General features: G+C 41.8%; 1 protein-coding gene across 3 annotated transcripts; it reads left to right on the top strand.

Moving 5' to 3' along the window:
• The first annotated feature begins 365 nt into the window (after positions 1–365).
• LOC111976587 (ras-related protein M-Ras) lies at positions 366–9,693 on the top strand. 3 transcript variants are annotated; one of them, XM_070447818.1, is made up of 8 exons: positions 366–670; positions 1,485–1,544; positions 1,834–1,876; positions 5,345–5,562; positions 5,833–5,986; positions 6,318–6,417; positions 7,235–7,314; positions 7,846–9,693. In XM_070447818.1, the coding sequence occupies exons 4-8, from the start codon at positions 5,367–5,369 to the stop codon at positions 7,943–7,945; spliced, it is 630 nt and encodes a 209-aa protein (XP_070303919.1). In that variant the 5' UTR covers positions 366–670; positions 1,485–1,544; positions 1,834–1,876; positions 5,345–5,366; the 3' UTR covers positions 7,946–9,693. The 3 variants fall into 3 exon arrangements, with proteins under 3 accessions (XP_070303919.1, XP_023861315.1, XP_023861306.1); XM_024005547.3 differs by lacking the exon at positions 1,485–1,544; XM_024005538.3 differs by lacking the exons at positions 1,485–1,544; positions 1,834–1,876 and having other exon boundaries at positions 367–670.
• Positions 9,694–15,267: the final 5,574 nt, after the last annotated feature.

The following is a 15,267-nucleotide window of genomic DNA, read 5'->3' as shown; positions in this document are numbered from 1 at the left end:
CGAGTAAAACATTTTAGCGGCCCACCTCTTGACAGCGGAGAGAAAATAAAAATGTTTTAAAGTTAATTTCATGCAATTCTACACATCTTGACATGGGTCGGAGAAAAGATTTAGTAATTTTATAACTGAGAGAAGATTTTGTAGTTTATAACTAATTTCAAATAATTACTCATTTTGCCATGTGGCAGAGACAAACATTTGGGGGCTACAAAAAGGGCCCATTCCTGATTTAGACAAAAGCATGTCTTTAAACCAGTCTGGGGGGGCGTCGACAAACCGGAACAGTCCACTTTCTCAAAAAGGGGCATTCCAAAAAACAAATCAACTGATTTTGGCATTTAAAAAAATAAGTATATTCTTGTGAAGGCTTAAATGATTTTACATGTAGACTACATTTTTATATCAGTCATGACATGATGAAGAAGGAAAACATTTTTAACCAACAAGTGTCCACCCCTATGAGGCCGTTCTATTTTTAGTATCAGCTGTTGCAATATAAAGATTTGCTACATAGCGGATTGAATCGCGGTTATGTGAGGCGCATTCCGGTCACAAAGGTAAAATGATGGCAATGATTTGAGGTAACGGACAGAGAGAGGGATGAGGAATATTTGTGTGTGAAGTGGTTGCTGGAGCGTTCTTTCACGGCAACGGATATCATATAATATTGGTAAGTTATTGTTGAAATTGTCGTCGTTCGTTTTAGGCTGCCACCACATCGCAGCTACTTAAACATTCTTGGTAAATCGTATCAAGTTTTGTACTGTGCTTTGGTAAATATTTATCTAATTTGACTTGGGTTTTTGCAATTTAACTGTGGACTTAATTTCTTACAACATTGTAACATTGCGGGGCCTCTGATTCAAGAAATGGACGCCAATATTCCATTTGCGGAAATTGCTTGATGCAGCAAACTTCTCTAAAATATTTGACATTCAAGAAGCAACAAAAATCCTTTATCCAAGGGCGGTAACTTTACAGCGGTTCCTATACATCACTGATTTAGTTAACATGAGAATAATCTTGTCAAGTTTTGTCAGGGAGGAAGTAAACCGTTGCCTAGTAGTGTTTAATCTACTTTCCGTTAGAATTATCATAATTTYCAGGGGATGAAATGAAACATCACAAGAACAAACTCTATTGATACATTTAGCTACTTTGTTACAATGTTTATACTTCACACTAGTCTTTTCAACTAGGCATGCATGAATAGATACATTATAATCATTACAGAATTTCTATTGAAGGATTCTTCAGGCACCACATCATAGGATGAGGTCACCCACCATTATGCAGCCTTCAATATATTAGTCCCTTTTAGAATCCAATTGAGTGGAAGGAGGATTTATACTCTCGTCTCTAACATATAGGCTCAACATTTCCAAGCAGTCCCATTACAAGTCAGAATGTTGAATAAACCTAATTTGGACATACTTTACCTGTTGTGTTCTTTTTTCCTTTTTTCCTTTTTTTCCTTATGTCAGAGGTGATCTGAGACAAAATATCCACAGGGAAGTGTTATTAGCCTGACTTTCAATTTGCTGGTCAGTATATGGTTCTGTTAGTTTGCAAATTAGGGTTAAGTGTCTTGCTCAAGGGCAAGACACTTAACCCTATTTGTCACCTTGACAGCTGGTGTATTRGAACCAGTGACCTTTTGGTTACTGGCCCAATGCTCTAACTGTTATCTTCTACTATTGTTTACATATTGTGCATCACGTGCAATGCATCAGGAGATTGAAAATGCAAACCGGAAATACAAGCTGACAGAGCCATATACAGACTGGTGCCCCAAGAACTCAGGTTAATATTACTTTCCTGTGGACATTTTAGCTCCTGTTCTTACCGTCAAAAGGACCAACAGCACGGACAACCGGTAAAGTTTTTTTAAAATATCATTTTATTTAACATTCTGGCATGTAGACTTGCATCTTTTTTTAGGGTGACTTCTTTCAGACTGAATAGCCATCGTGTAACCACGGTAACAGTCTGATGTATAAGGCAACCATCAATATAGCTACACGTATTCATCTGACTATTAATAGCCTAGTGAAATCACCAGATAATTCTGCAACAAGAGTGGCATGATGGTGAAGCTTTTTCACTTGTTATTCAATCAAAGAATTTGAAATGCCACTGACGGTACTGCATTTTTAATTTTATCTTGATCAAAGCAGCTTCAACTCTTGTTTTGTTTTAGAGAAGCATGTTTATTGAGCTGTGTCAACCAAATAACTCCCACAAGGTGTTACTGTATGAAATGCAGCAAAGTCCACTGACAGCAGCCTGGTGAGGTAGGCCAACGTTGTTGAGGCATCTTATCTCAAGTCACAACCTACTCTTTACCAAGTTATGTACAGTCAGTCTTTTAGTAGCAAAATATGTAATGCATGAGTTCTGATCAGATTAAATGATGAGTTGACACACGTGGTCTAGAGTACCGAGCACAAAGCTGTCCATTTCAGAGTACAGAGATGTCCAGTATGTGATTGGTAAGTTTTCCTSTCTAAAGGGCATCAGTCAGCACTCCCTTAGTCATTGTTCAGCCGTCAGCACCTAGGTGAGAATCRTAGATGAGTGAGACAGATCTGAGCTGGACTTGAGTGGTAAGAAATGGTATGTATTGGGTGATCAGCGGTACTTAAAATAAAATGTTATATGTGACATGCGCCGAGTACAACAGTTGTAGACCTTACCGTGAAATGCTTACTTTCAAGCCCTTAACCAACAATGCAGTTCAAGAAATGGTTAAGAAAATATTGACTAAATAAACAAAAGTAAAAAAAGATATACAGTACCAGTCAAAAGTTTGGACACACCTATTCAAGTTATTATTATTTTTTACTATTTTCTACATTGTAGAATAATAGTGAAGACATCAAAACTATGAAATAACAAATGGAATCATGTYGTAAACAAAAGTGTTAAACAAATGTAGCCACCRTTTGCAATGATGACAGCTTTGCACAAGCTTGGCATTCTCTCAACCAGCTTCACCTGGAACGCTTTTCCTGAAATGCTTTTTCAACCGTCTTGAAGGAGTTCCCACATGCTGAGCACTTGTTGGCTGCTTTTCCTTCACTCTGCAGTCCAACTCATCCCAAACCATCTCAATCTGGTTGGGTGATTGTGGAGGCCAGGTCATCTGATGCAGCACTCCATCCCTCTCCTTCTTGGTCAAATAGCCCTTACACAGCCTGGAGGTGTGTTGGGTCATTGTCCTGTTGAAAAACAAATGATAGTCCCATTAAGTGCAAACCAGATGGGATGGCGTACCGCTGCAGAATACTGTGGTAGCAATGCTGTGGTAGTGTGCCTTGAATTCTAAATGAAGCACCCCCCRACCATCACACCACCTCCTCCATGCTTCACTGTAGGAACCACACATGCGGGGATCATCCGTTCACCTATTCTGCGTCTCACAAAGACACCGCGGTTGGAACCAAAATTTGGATTCGTCAGACCAAAGGACAGATTTCCACTGGTCTAATGTCTCACTTGTGTTTCTTGGCCCAAGCAAGTCTATTCTTATTATTGGTGTCCTTTTAGTAATGGTTTCTTTGCAGCAATTTGACCATGAAGGTCTGATTCACACAATCTCCTCTGAACAGTTGATGTTGAGATGTCTTACTTGAACTCTGTGAATCATTTATTTGGGCTGTAATTTCTGAGGCTGGTAACTCTAATGAACTTTTACCAAATAGGGCTATCTTCTGTATACCAACCCTACCTTGTCACAACACAACTGATTGGCTCACATGCATTTTGAGATAATAAACAGTGAGTAGCAGCAGTGTAAAAACAAAGGGGGAAGTGGTGTCAATGCAATCGTGTGGGTGGCCGTTTTGATTAATTGTTCAGCGGTCTTATGGCTTGGGTGTAGAAGCTGTTAAGGAGCCTTTTGGACCTAGACTTGGCGCTCCGCTTACCGTGCGGAAGCAGAGAGAATGGTCTATGACTTGGGTGACTGGGCCTATGACGTGACAACTTTTTGGGCCTTCATCTGACTGATGAAGTGGTACAGTATGTTTTGGGGTGTGCAGGTTGTTCCCTCTAGCTAGCTGTTCCCTTGTGAGGGAGGCAGGGAGCTCCTACAGTATATCCTTCTCCAGGGGTCTGACTGGGCCGCTTGAGGAAGGAAATGTCTTTCCTTCCCTCTATTGTGTCGAGCAGGAAGGTGGCAGGGCTGCCGTCACCAGCTGACAGCTGTTTCCTGCGGCCCACTGCCATGTTCTCTACCCACTGCCTGGGCTGAGCCAAGGCTGTGTTCTCTGAATGCATGCACAGCCTGTCCTCTGCCCTTAGCCTGTCCTATGCAGCTTGAGGTCAGGCATGTTCAAAGACATTCAAGCATATTCCCTCACGCTATCCTGCTGTTGGAGAAAGTTCTAATACTTCTAATGGTTGGGGATGACCACCACCACAGTCTGTGCTGTTTTTCAAGCTAGTTGTTCTCAGTTTGCTTTTCCTTGTTTATCACCCACTCTCTTAGTGGCTTGACATGTCTTGTGAAAGCTGTTGCCTTTTGCCAATACAGCATTGGGTTCATGAAAGAATTTGCGGTAATGTGTCCATGTTTTTGAAGGACCAGGTTCTTACTAAATCGCAGTAGAAAAACAGCCATTTTAAATAAAGTGTGAGATGGAAAACGTTGTCAGGCAACAGAATATTAAACCAATCTGTTCAGTGAATCTGAATTTGGAGTAGTTTTTGTGGAAGCTGGTGAAATTGCACCACCACAGTTGCTTTAGAGGCTATTCTTTCAGAGAAGTCGAGGACAATTTTTTTTTTTCTCTCTCTCTTTCCGAAAGCCATAATTACAAAGCACAGTAATCAATATGTCTAGACCGTATTTCCCCTGCTCATAATGGTGCTGGGAGAGTGGTTGGTGCTCCATGCTATTCTGACAGTCTCATAAGGAGAAAACGGAATAGCCTACATAATAGGTGGGAGAGCCTCGCCGCTACACCACTGACTGGCTGGCTGGCTATGCAAGGCACTTCCTCATACAGACAGCCAATCAGTGACCAGGGGGTTTTCTCCAGCTCAGTCATATACAGTAAACACATTTTTATCTAAAAGACTCTGCTGCACCAGGTGTTTGGTTTATTACAGTATTATTACACACGTTGTATACATCCATTTCCTATTCTTTACTACAGCACTTTCGGCAAGCCCTTCTAGCTGAGATTGACTGAGGTGTCGATAGCTAGCTGATGTTCTCTCTGTGAGGGGCTGGTGTGTGATGCATGGTTCTGTGTACTCTGGTCTGCCTGGCTATGAATTAGCAGCAGCAGTCTCATACTCCTCATCTCTCCCTCCCTCCTCTCCTGCTGTGTTCCAGGTATAGCCAGCTGCCTGTCGCCATGGCAACCAGCAGCGCGGTGCCTAGCGACAACCTCCTCACGTACAAGCTGGTGGTGGTGGGGGATGGTGGAGTGGGGAAGAGCGCTCTCACCATCCAGTTCTTCCAGAAGATCTTTGTGTCTGACTACGACCCCACCATCGAGGACTCCTACCTGAAACACACAGAGATAGATGGACAGTGGGCCATCCTGGATGGTAGGGAGACATTTTCTCACTGTCTCTCTCTGGGTTGGGGGGGGCTGACCCAATTATCAATTATGTTTAGAATTTTAATGAAACATACTTTTGTGGCACAGTATTCCCATATACTTTCACAGATTTAGACCTATACAATATGTGCATTTGTTTGCAATTGATAGCTTGTTGCTTTTCCAATCATTCATATGAAAATAAGCAAGAAGATGATTCCCAGTAGCATCTTGTAAAAACTGTAACACTGGTACCTGTATGTGTGTAATTGCACAGTGCTGGATACGGCAGGCCAAGAGGAGTTCAGTGCTATGAGGGAGCAGTACATGAGGACGGGGGACGGCTTCCTCATCGTGTTCTCTGTGACAGACAAGGCCAGCTTTGAACATGTGGACCGCTTCCACCAGCTCATCCTCAGGGTCAAAGACAGGTGAGGCCCAGCTCTTGATAACGATGCGTGCCTTATGGGCCATACACCTACACGAGACTGCTGCTACTGTAACGAATGCCTCCGACTGGGTTTACTGCCGCAGACTTTTGTGTGTTCCCTCTAACCCTCTCACTGGTAAAGGGTTCATCTACACATGCTTTCATTTTTGTATCTCTTGTTCACGACAAAGGTAAACAAACAAGTCCTTCCCCATCCAATGTTTACATTCCAGTCAGGTTGTCAGCTGTATAGTGGTGTAACTGTACACATGTAATGTTGAATGAGATGCATCTGCTCTTCAGTCCTTCTCCTTCCTTCTGCTCTCCTTCAGGGAGGCCTTCCCCATGGTGCTGGTGGCCAATAAGGTGGACTTGGTTCACCTCCGCAAAATCACCAGCGACCAGGGGCAGGAAATGGCTGCCAAACACAATGTGAGTACAGTGTCAGCTCAGACAAGGAGTGGGGCAGCTTGATGTCTGAATCCTTTGTTTTTAATATCTTCTTTGATGCAGTACAGCGTCCAAATTGAWTAATGTACACTTGATAAAGTTTGAATGGTCCCGTGTGGCTCAGTTGGTAGAGCATGGCGCTTGCAACGCCAGGGTTGTGGGTTCATTCCCCACGGGGGGACCAGGATGAATATGTATGAACTTTCCAATTTGTAACTCGCTCTGGATAAGAGCGTCTGCTAAATGACTTAAATGTAATGTAAATGAATGGATCATTTTGGCCAGTCTTTCATGGTCAGGAAAAAGTCAGGGCCGTAGTTGAACCTGTAGAAGTCCTTTCCCCACTGCTGTTGTCAATGACTGGGGTTGTTCTATGGGCTGTGTGCTCTGGGCTGCTGTCCCTGGGAGAGAGGTTTTTTTGTGCAGGGCAGGCAGGGACGCTGACTCAGCGTTAGCTACAGGGTGTGATATAGGCCTCTGGGAAAGACTGCACGGAGGCTCTGTGGTGGGGGAGAAATCACAAATATAGCCAAGCTTGGCATTTACTGTTTTAGAACACACTATTTCAGAGGACACCACCAAGTGTAAGAGTGTATAAAATTGGGTTTGCAGATTTAAGCTTACATTTTGTTTTTACTTGCAAAATTCGCATCTCTTGTTATGAGCCAGAAAAGCATCATTAGTATTTGTGTATACCTTMTAGCACTAGCAAAGTCGGAGACTATTCCATTTTTTTGCTTGTGTACTATGTCATTTTCCTGAGAATGTTTGATCAATGTTTTTTTTTCTTTTCTCACAGATCACATACATTGAGACAAGTGCCAAGGATCCCCCTATGAATGTGGACAAGGCGTTCCATGAACTAGTCAGGGTTATAAGGTCGGCCAAACTACTAGACTTGATGGCTATGTTTTAAGAATTAAGAATTGTATAGGCTTGATCATAATATTGGATTCAATTCATGCTTGACTAATAGAGAACCACCATTTTGGTTTCCCTTTGCAAACATACTATATACTGTATATAGCATGAATGCCAGCAAAAGTCTGTTAAAGGGTTGGGGGAAACTGTAACTATGTCCTGAATGAACAGACGTGTAATTTCAGAAGAATCCAGTATGTGTTGATGTTCGGTGTGGTCATATCCTGCTGGAGGGCCCACTCATCTGTTTGTCAGGCATTTAGAGTTCCACAAAGACTTTGAGGCCCTCTAGCCAAGCTACCCAAGCAGCAAGACTATCTGATTTTAACCCTCACGCTCCCTTCTCTTGTCCTTTCATTCTCTTGTCTACTCCTTCCTTTACATACCCTCCTTTCCTACTAATTATATATATATTTTTCCTATACCCTCTTTGTCCCCCATCCCTTCTCTCTATTTTGCTCTGTCTTTCTCTCTCTTCCTCCTGTGCAGGCAGCAGATCCCAGAGAGGAGCCTGAAGAAGAAGAAGAAGATGAAGTGGCGAGGAGAACGATCTGCGGGTTCTCACAAAGTCCACTGTGTCATCTTGTGATGGTGTCGCCGCTGCTAGCAATGATGTCAGAGAGAACTGCGCACTGGCAGTAACCAACAACTGGAGGGGGAATTGGGGGAGATAAGGAACTGACTGTTGACTGTTACGGTGTCAAAGAAAACCCCTCACTCCAAGGCATGCCCAAGTGGGGTCTTACAGGGGCATCATTGCCTGCCCGCTTCCCCTGARTGGTCAGAAAAAAGCACTCCAGGAAGAGCTCCTTATAAACTGACTGATTTACAGACAGTGCAGTGATGATGCTCTCCATGGAGGTGGACATCAAGGTATTCTCCGGGGTGGGGAGATGTGACGTTAGATGTTGTTAGGGACCTATGATCTGAGTGTTTGTGTTGTGGTTGTAAGTTCTCCATGGTGTTGAATGTTAAATTCTGAAACGATAAAGAGGATGATTATGAAGTATATTCTATCTGCACTAGCCACAGGCATAAGAGGATTTGGCTTTGGGGTCCTGAAGAGAAGTGGGAGGATGTGGCTGTTAGTACTTTTTATTTAAATTTTTCTGGTGGGGAATCTGGCTTGTAGGTTGAGGGGATCAGTTACTCCAAGCAACAAGATGTTAGATTTCTCTGTCTAATATGGAGTATTTAATACCTATGAAATGGCTTGTACTGTTAAAGCACTAAACAAAAAAAAGACTTTGGGGCTTGTTCATCTGGGGTGTATTCATTATGCCAATTCTGTTGCAAACTCCAAACGGAAAACTTTTGCACGAAAACTACACTTTCTATTGGACAAATTCAGGTAGGTCCCTCCCTGTTTTGTTCCGTTTGGTCAGTTTGCTTCTGTTTTGGTTCTTAAATGGTAATGATTTCCATTGTAAAATGTAATGAATACACACCTGGTTAGAAATTTGCCCTTGAATGAAGGAAGTACCTTTGCACTTTGAATAGATTTTGACTTTCATATCTGCATGTGTTGAAAAATTGCAAATGATGAAAGGGAAGACCATAATAGAAATTGACTGAATGTGGAAAAACTGAGCTTATCATAATTATGTCAATGCCATGTAGCCCATTTGCTTGTCTCATGTCGGTTGGACAGAACAGTTTATACCAGTGGAGGCTGCTGAGGGGAGGACGGCTCATAATAATGGCTGGAACGGTGCAAATGGAATGGCATCAAACAGATGGAAACCATGTATTTAATACTATGCCGTTCCAGCCATTACCACATGCCTGTTCTCCCCAATTAAGGTGCCACCAACCTCCTGTGTTCTATGCTCTCAGCCCTGGGTTGTGTTCAGTAGGGCACACTGTAGAAAAACAGTTTGCAATGGAAAACAAAAATAGATTTTTTTTATTCAAGTCCAAGTAATCAATCCATGTTTCAGTCCATTTTCATCTGTTTGGTGCCAACTGAACATAATCCTGGAGTGACCCTGCTGTACTTCACCCAGAGGTACAGTGAAAGTTCTACTTCCCAGGGTATGAAGCAGCAGACATGGTGTCTTTGGCAGTATTTTACAACAAAAAAAGAGATGTCTGAAGAAATCAATGCTATCGTATCAAGTATGTTTGATACTTTTTTTATTGATCTGAAGTGTTTTTTWAAAATAATTAATAATTTATTACTGTACCTGTTACCTCAACATGATGTATTATAACTGGCTGTGTCTGACTGAGCTAGAGGAAGATGAGGCACAAAACAATGGCCACTGCCTTTCTATCTAGCTTCCTTCAGGGTTTCAATAATGAATAAAGAAATACAGTATTGTGAATTAAATGATACTATCTCTGACTATGTTCTTGGCTTACTTAACCTCGGAACRCGGAAACAATCTGTTACAAGAGACTGGTTGCACCCCAAATTTGCCCTGGCCAAACGTAGTGCACTGTATCGGGAATTGGGAGCCATTTGGGACTTTATGCACGCTGTCTTTACATGTATGTTCTGTATAGTGATGACCATAACTAATATCAGCTGTCAGAAACCGTTGACTCTTAGGCGCGAAGTGTCCTGCTGTTTGTCTGTTGAAGTAGACGGTTTTATAATGATCTGTAAAATATGTATTATGATGTGCATAAGGCAGGTAGCCTAGTGGTTAGTGTTTGGCCAGTAACCGAAAGGTTGCTGGATCAAATCCCCGAGCTGACAAGGTAAAAATGTGTCGTTCTGCCCCTGAGCAAGGCAGTTAACCCACCTATCCCTGGGCGATGAAGATGTGCATGTCGATTATGGCAGCACCTGTGATTCAGAGGGGTTGGGTTAAATGCGGAAGACACATTTCAGTTGAAGGCATTCAGTTGTACAACTGACTAGGTATCCCCTTTTTCCCTAATATCATCCTTCAGAGGTACCTGTTCAGCAGGGGCCCCTGGTATTAATCATATTGCTGGCTCACTGGGGTCAGTAGAATGCTGTATTTCAAAATATTGCTCTCTACTCTCCATGGAATAGATACAGCTTCTAGAGCTAAAACGGAAACGTGTGAATGTCCTTGTCATCGGATTCCAATTAATAGATTTTGAGTGTCACTTTCTTTTAAACTCTCACACTGCAAAGAGATCCCTGACTTTCTGGGTGATAGCACACACTGTCCTCATTTCATATGCAAAGGAATTAAAATGTTATTGTACATCTGCTGTGCTGCTCAGTTTTTGGATGCACCCTGGAGAGTTGTGTTAAGAACTCAACTCACACGGATAAGATATGCCTGCATCAAGGCTTATTCTTGTACGGTTATTTCAGAGCCTTGGGGTCTGTTGAAGTGATTGCAATGTTATGGAACGTGCAGAATCTTCATATAGAATTATATTGTGTAGAACAGACATGCTACTCTGTGATATACATTAGGGGATAATGTAAACTATAATGCATATGACATATCTGTAAAGTCTAGAATGTTGCGCCATCCTGAATGAGCKTCAGCTTTCTTTTACTTCTGCTAGTCAGTGCTTTTATTGTTAGAAGCAAACATACTTCTCGTCGGCCTGTAGCCTGAGGTTCCGTATCAAATGGCATCCTATACTGTACCAATTGTGGCTGCTGAGGGGAGGACGGTGCATAATAATGGCTGGAACAGAGTAAATGAAATGGCAACAAACCCATGGAAACCATGTGTTTGATGTATTTGATACCATTCCACTAATTCAGATCCAAAACTATTGTTACCCTTGACAAAGATTAGCAAAAAATACCATAAAATAAATAATGCAAATGCTGAGCTTTATTGTTCTTTTTTTATATATATTTACTAATTCAATTGCTCAGAGAAATAGATTTTGTTTAACAATTAATACAAAAGAATTCTAACAGGTACCCGTTTTCAATACTCCGCAAGACTTCCCCTTGTGAGGATAATGGCACTGTGCCTTTTTCTAAAATGTTTTATGAGATTGGAGAACACATTGGGGTGATCTTAGACCATTCCTCCATACAGTATCTTAATATCCTTGATATCCTTTGTCTGCACTTATGGACTACCCTCTTCAATTCAAACCACAGGTTTTCAATGGGGTTCAAGTCATTGGCACTTCGATTAGAACCTTTGCTATGGTCAGATGACATGTAAATAGAGCTCTTTGGCCATGCAAACAAGTGGTGGGTTTGGCGTCAAAAGATAGATGTATGTGACGAAAAGAACACCAAACCTACTATAAAATATGGTGGTGGATATTTCATGTTATGGGGCTGTAGGTCAACCAAAAACCTGGTTGCCTCTGCCAGGAGCCTGAAACTTGGCCGCAAGTAGATCTTCCAGCAAGACAATAACCCCAAGCACACATCAAAATCCAAAAATAAATGGTTAATTGACCAATGCATTGAACCCCCTACGGGCCCTGGTCAAAAGTAGTGCACTATGTAGGGAATAGGGTGCCATTTGAGACGTAGACAGTTACATGCAGCATGTCACACTTCACGCCTCTCTATGTGTCATCTTTCCTTTTCACAGACAATGAATAAATCATGTGCTGATGAAAGCTGCTACTGCTGGGTGAGGAGTTCCTCTGATATTGAGGACTTTGAAGATTATATTTCAGAGGGGCTCTGAGGAAAGAGATGTCAGACATCAGACATAAAAAACATACAAAACTTCTCCAAGTCAACTGATGTTTTTGGGATTATGAGAAGGAAAGAAGCAGTAAAGCCATTTTGGGCATTTCTGTAAAAACATGCATGAAGAAATCAAATGTAGGGCTAAAATGTAATTGCTCATGTTGTCCCAGCCAGGGACCATGACCTGACACAGAAATATTATTGGTTTTCTTGAACTATGACTATAGTGTTGCAAACTTGCATGAATTTCAATGACTGATGTAAGCTACAGGACTTGCTGCTGGCTGTGGTACACGGGTTTAAGTTGTGTATTTACCTCATTAGGCCAAGTGATGGCGCCATTGTGTTGTCACAATGGGTGTTGCCATCAACCTTGTGGAAAGCATTCACATCCCATGGTATCACCACAGGTTTAGAAAGGTAAGTGTCTTTGGTGTCATCATGCCTGTGTCCATATCTGACCATGGTGTACTTGTATCCAAGTGTCGCTCTGGTGCAAAACGCAATAAGTCAAACTTAATAGACAAGAACGGTGGCTGCTTTGTTGAATTAGCAAAGAAAGTTGAGACCAAGCCAGTGTAGCATATTAACTATGCTACACTCTCCAGGTGCCAGCACTTCATCTGTTACACTGTAATCAGTTGTGCTCCAGAATAATTCACCTATTCATTTAATTATTAATTTGATAAATTATTGCACAACACAAAATGTTACCGGTCAAGAGAGAGTGTGCCGCAAACCAACAACCAACAACTGTCAACACATGTCACCAGCTGTGCTGCTGTTTGTTATAATTATATTTTATTTCAATCTATGCAGAGCAGCCTGCTCTCAACTCATACAGAAGAGAGAGTACATTGTGGGCTCACTGGAAAACTCAAATTAATGAGTCATTGTGGTTAGTGGTACCAATGATGGTTCYTTTAAGCAATAAGGCACGAGGGGGTGTGGTATATGGCCAATATACCACGGCTAAGGGCTGTTCGTAAACACGACGCAACGCGGAGTGCTTGGATATGGTCTGATATACCACGGCTTTTAGCCAATCAGCATTCAGGGCTTGAACCACCCAGTCTATTACTGAAAATAATTCAAATTTCATGAGATTAGAGAACACATTGGGAGGGATCTTGACCCTTCCTCCATACAGAATCTTTCCAGATCCTTGATATCCTTCATCTGTGTTTATGGACTACCCTCTTCAATTCAAACCACAAGTTTTCAATGGGGTTTAAGTCCGAAGTCCGGAGACAAAATATCAATTTTGTGGTCAATTAACCATTTATTTTTGMATTTTGATGTGTGCTTGGGGTTATTGTCTTGCTGGAAGATCTACTTGCGGCCAAGTTTCAGCCTCCAGGCAGAGGCACCCAGGTTTTGGGTTCTTTTCGTCATATGCATCTTTCTTTCYACGCCACATGTTTGCGTAGCCAAAGAGCTCTATTTACATGTCATCTGACCATAGCAACGTTTCCAATCCAAGTGCCAATGCCTTGAACCCCATTGAAAACCTGTGGTTTGAGAAGGTAGTCCATAAGTGCAGACAAAGGATATCACGGATCTGGAAAGATTCTGTATGGAGGGATCGTCTAAGATCACCCCAACGTGTTCTCCAATCTCAAAAAACATTTGAGAAAAGGCACAGCGCCATTATCCTTGCAAGGGGAGGGTTGCGGAGTATGGAAAACAAGGGTACCTGTTTTTAGATAACTTTTTTATTACGTGTTAAACAAAATCTCTATCTCTGAGCAATTTTATCAGTATATATACACAAAATAATAATAATAAAGCTCAGCATTTGTGTTACTTACTTTATTGACTTTTTTTGCTCATCTTTATCAAGGGTGCCAATAGTTTTGGATCTAACTGTATAAATGCCATTTAGCTTTTATCCTAATCAATTTTCAGTCATGTGTGCATACATTTTACATATGGTTTGTCCTGGGAAATGAACCCACTATCCTGGCATTGCAAGTGCCATGCTCTACCAACTGAGCTACAGAGGACCGAATAATTCAGTTGCTTACGTAAGTAGACAACTAGAGATTCATGATTTGAATAGACAAATCTATTAATTCAATTATGTTTTTCAGTTTATATAAATTCATCATGATAAGTACATGTGCTATTCTGTCTGTCTGTGCTCATGTTTCTCCTCTTCATACTCAAGCGTTTTTCAGACAGACAGGCAAGACTGTCTGTGTCTGTCTGTCATTTTGTCAAAAATCATTGAAAGCATTTCTCAAGGTCATGTTGACTCAACTTTTACATTTCTGTATGTTATCAAATGCTGCATCTCAATTCCTTCTACTCTAACTCTTTGAAGTTCATGAAAAGTACTAGCAACATTTTGTTAAAAACATGCCTTCAGACAATACTAAGTATTCTATCTCTATAGAAACAGTACCTATAGCCCCGTCTATGGTATTTTACGCTAGCCCATGAGGGCCAGTCTCTACCCTTAACCTTGTTCTGAACACCTCCAAAACAAAGGTAATGTGGTTTGGTAAGAAGAATGCCCTTCTCCCTACAGGTGTGATTACTACCTCTGAGGGTTTAGAGCTTGTGGTATTCACCTCATACAAGTACTTGGGAGTATGGCTAGACCGTACATTGTCCTTCTCTCAGCACATATCAAAGCTACAGGCTAAGTTAAATCTAGACTTGGTTTCCTCTATTGTAATCGCTCCTCTTTCACCCCAGCTGCCAAACTAACCCTGATTCAGATGACCATCCTACCCATCCTCGATTACGGAGACGTAATTTATAGATCGGCAGGTAAGGGTGCTCTTGAGCGGCTATATGTTCTTTACCATTCGGCCATCAGATCTGCCACCAATGCTCCTTATAGGACACATCACTGCACTCTATACTCCTCTGTAAACAGGTAATCTCTGTATACCCATCGCAAGACCCACTGGTTGATACTTATTTATAAAACCCTCTTAGGTCTCACTCCCCCCTATCTGAGATATCTACTGCAGCCCTCATCTTCCACAAACAARACCTGTTAAATTCACATTCTGTTAAAGGTCCCCAAAGCACACACATCCCTGGGTAGCTCATCTTTTCTGTTCGTTGCATCTAGCGACTGGAACGATCTGCAACAAACACTCAAACTGGACAGTTTTATCTCAATCTCTTCATTCAAAGACTCAATCATGGACACTCTTACTGACAGTTGTGGCTGCATTGCGCGATGTATTGTTGCCTCTACCTTCTTGCCGTTTGTGCTGTTGTCTGTGCCCAATAATGTTTGTACCATGTTTTGTGCTGCTACCATGTTGTGCTGCTACTATGTTGTG

The sequence above is a fragment of the Salvelinus sp. IW2-2015 genome, linkage group LG2 (assembly GCF_002910315.2).
Source record: "Salvelinus sp. IW2-2015 linkage group LG2, ASM291031v2, whole genome shotgun sequence".
Classification (NCBI taxonomy): domain Eukaryota; kingdom Metazoa; phylum Chordata; class Actinopteri; order Salmoniformes; family Salmonidae; genus Salvelinus; species Salvelinus sp. IW2-2015.
Note: the sequence above shows the minus strand (reverse complement) of the source record. Positions and strands in the feature narration are given on the sequence as shown.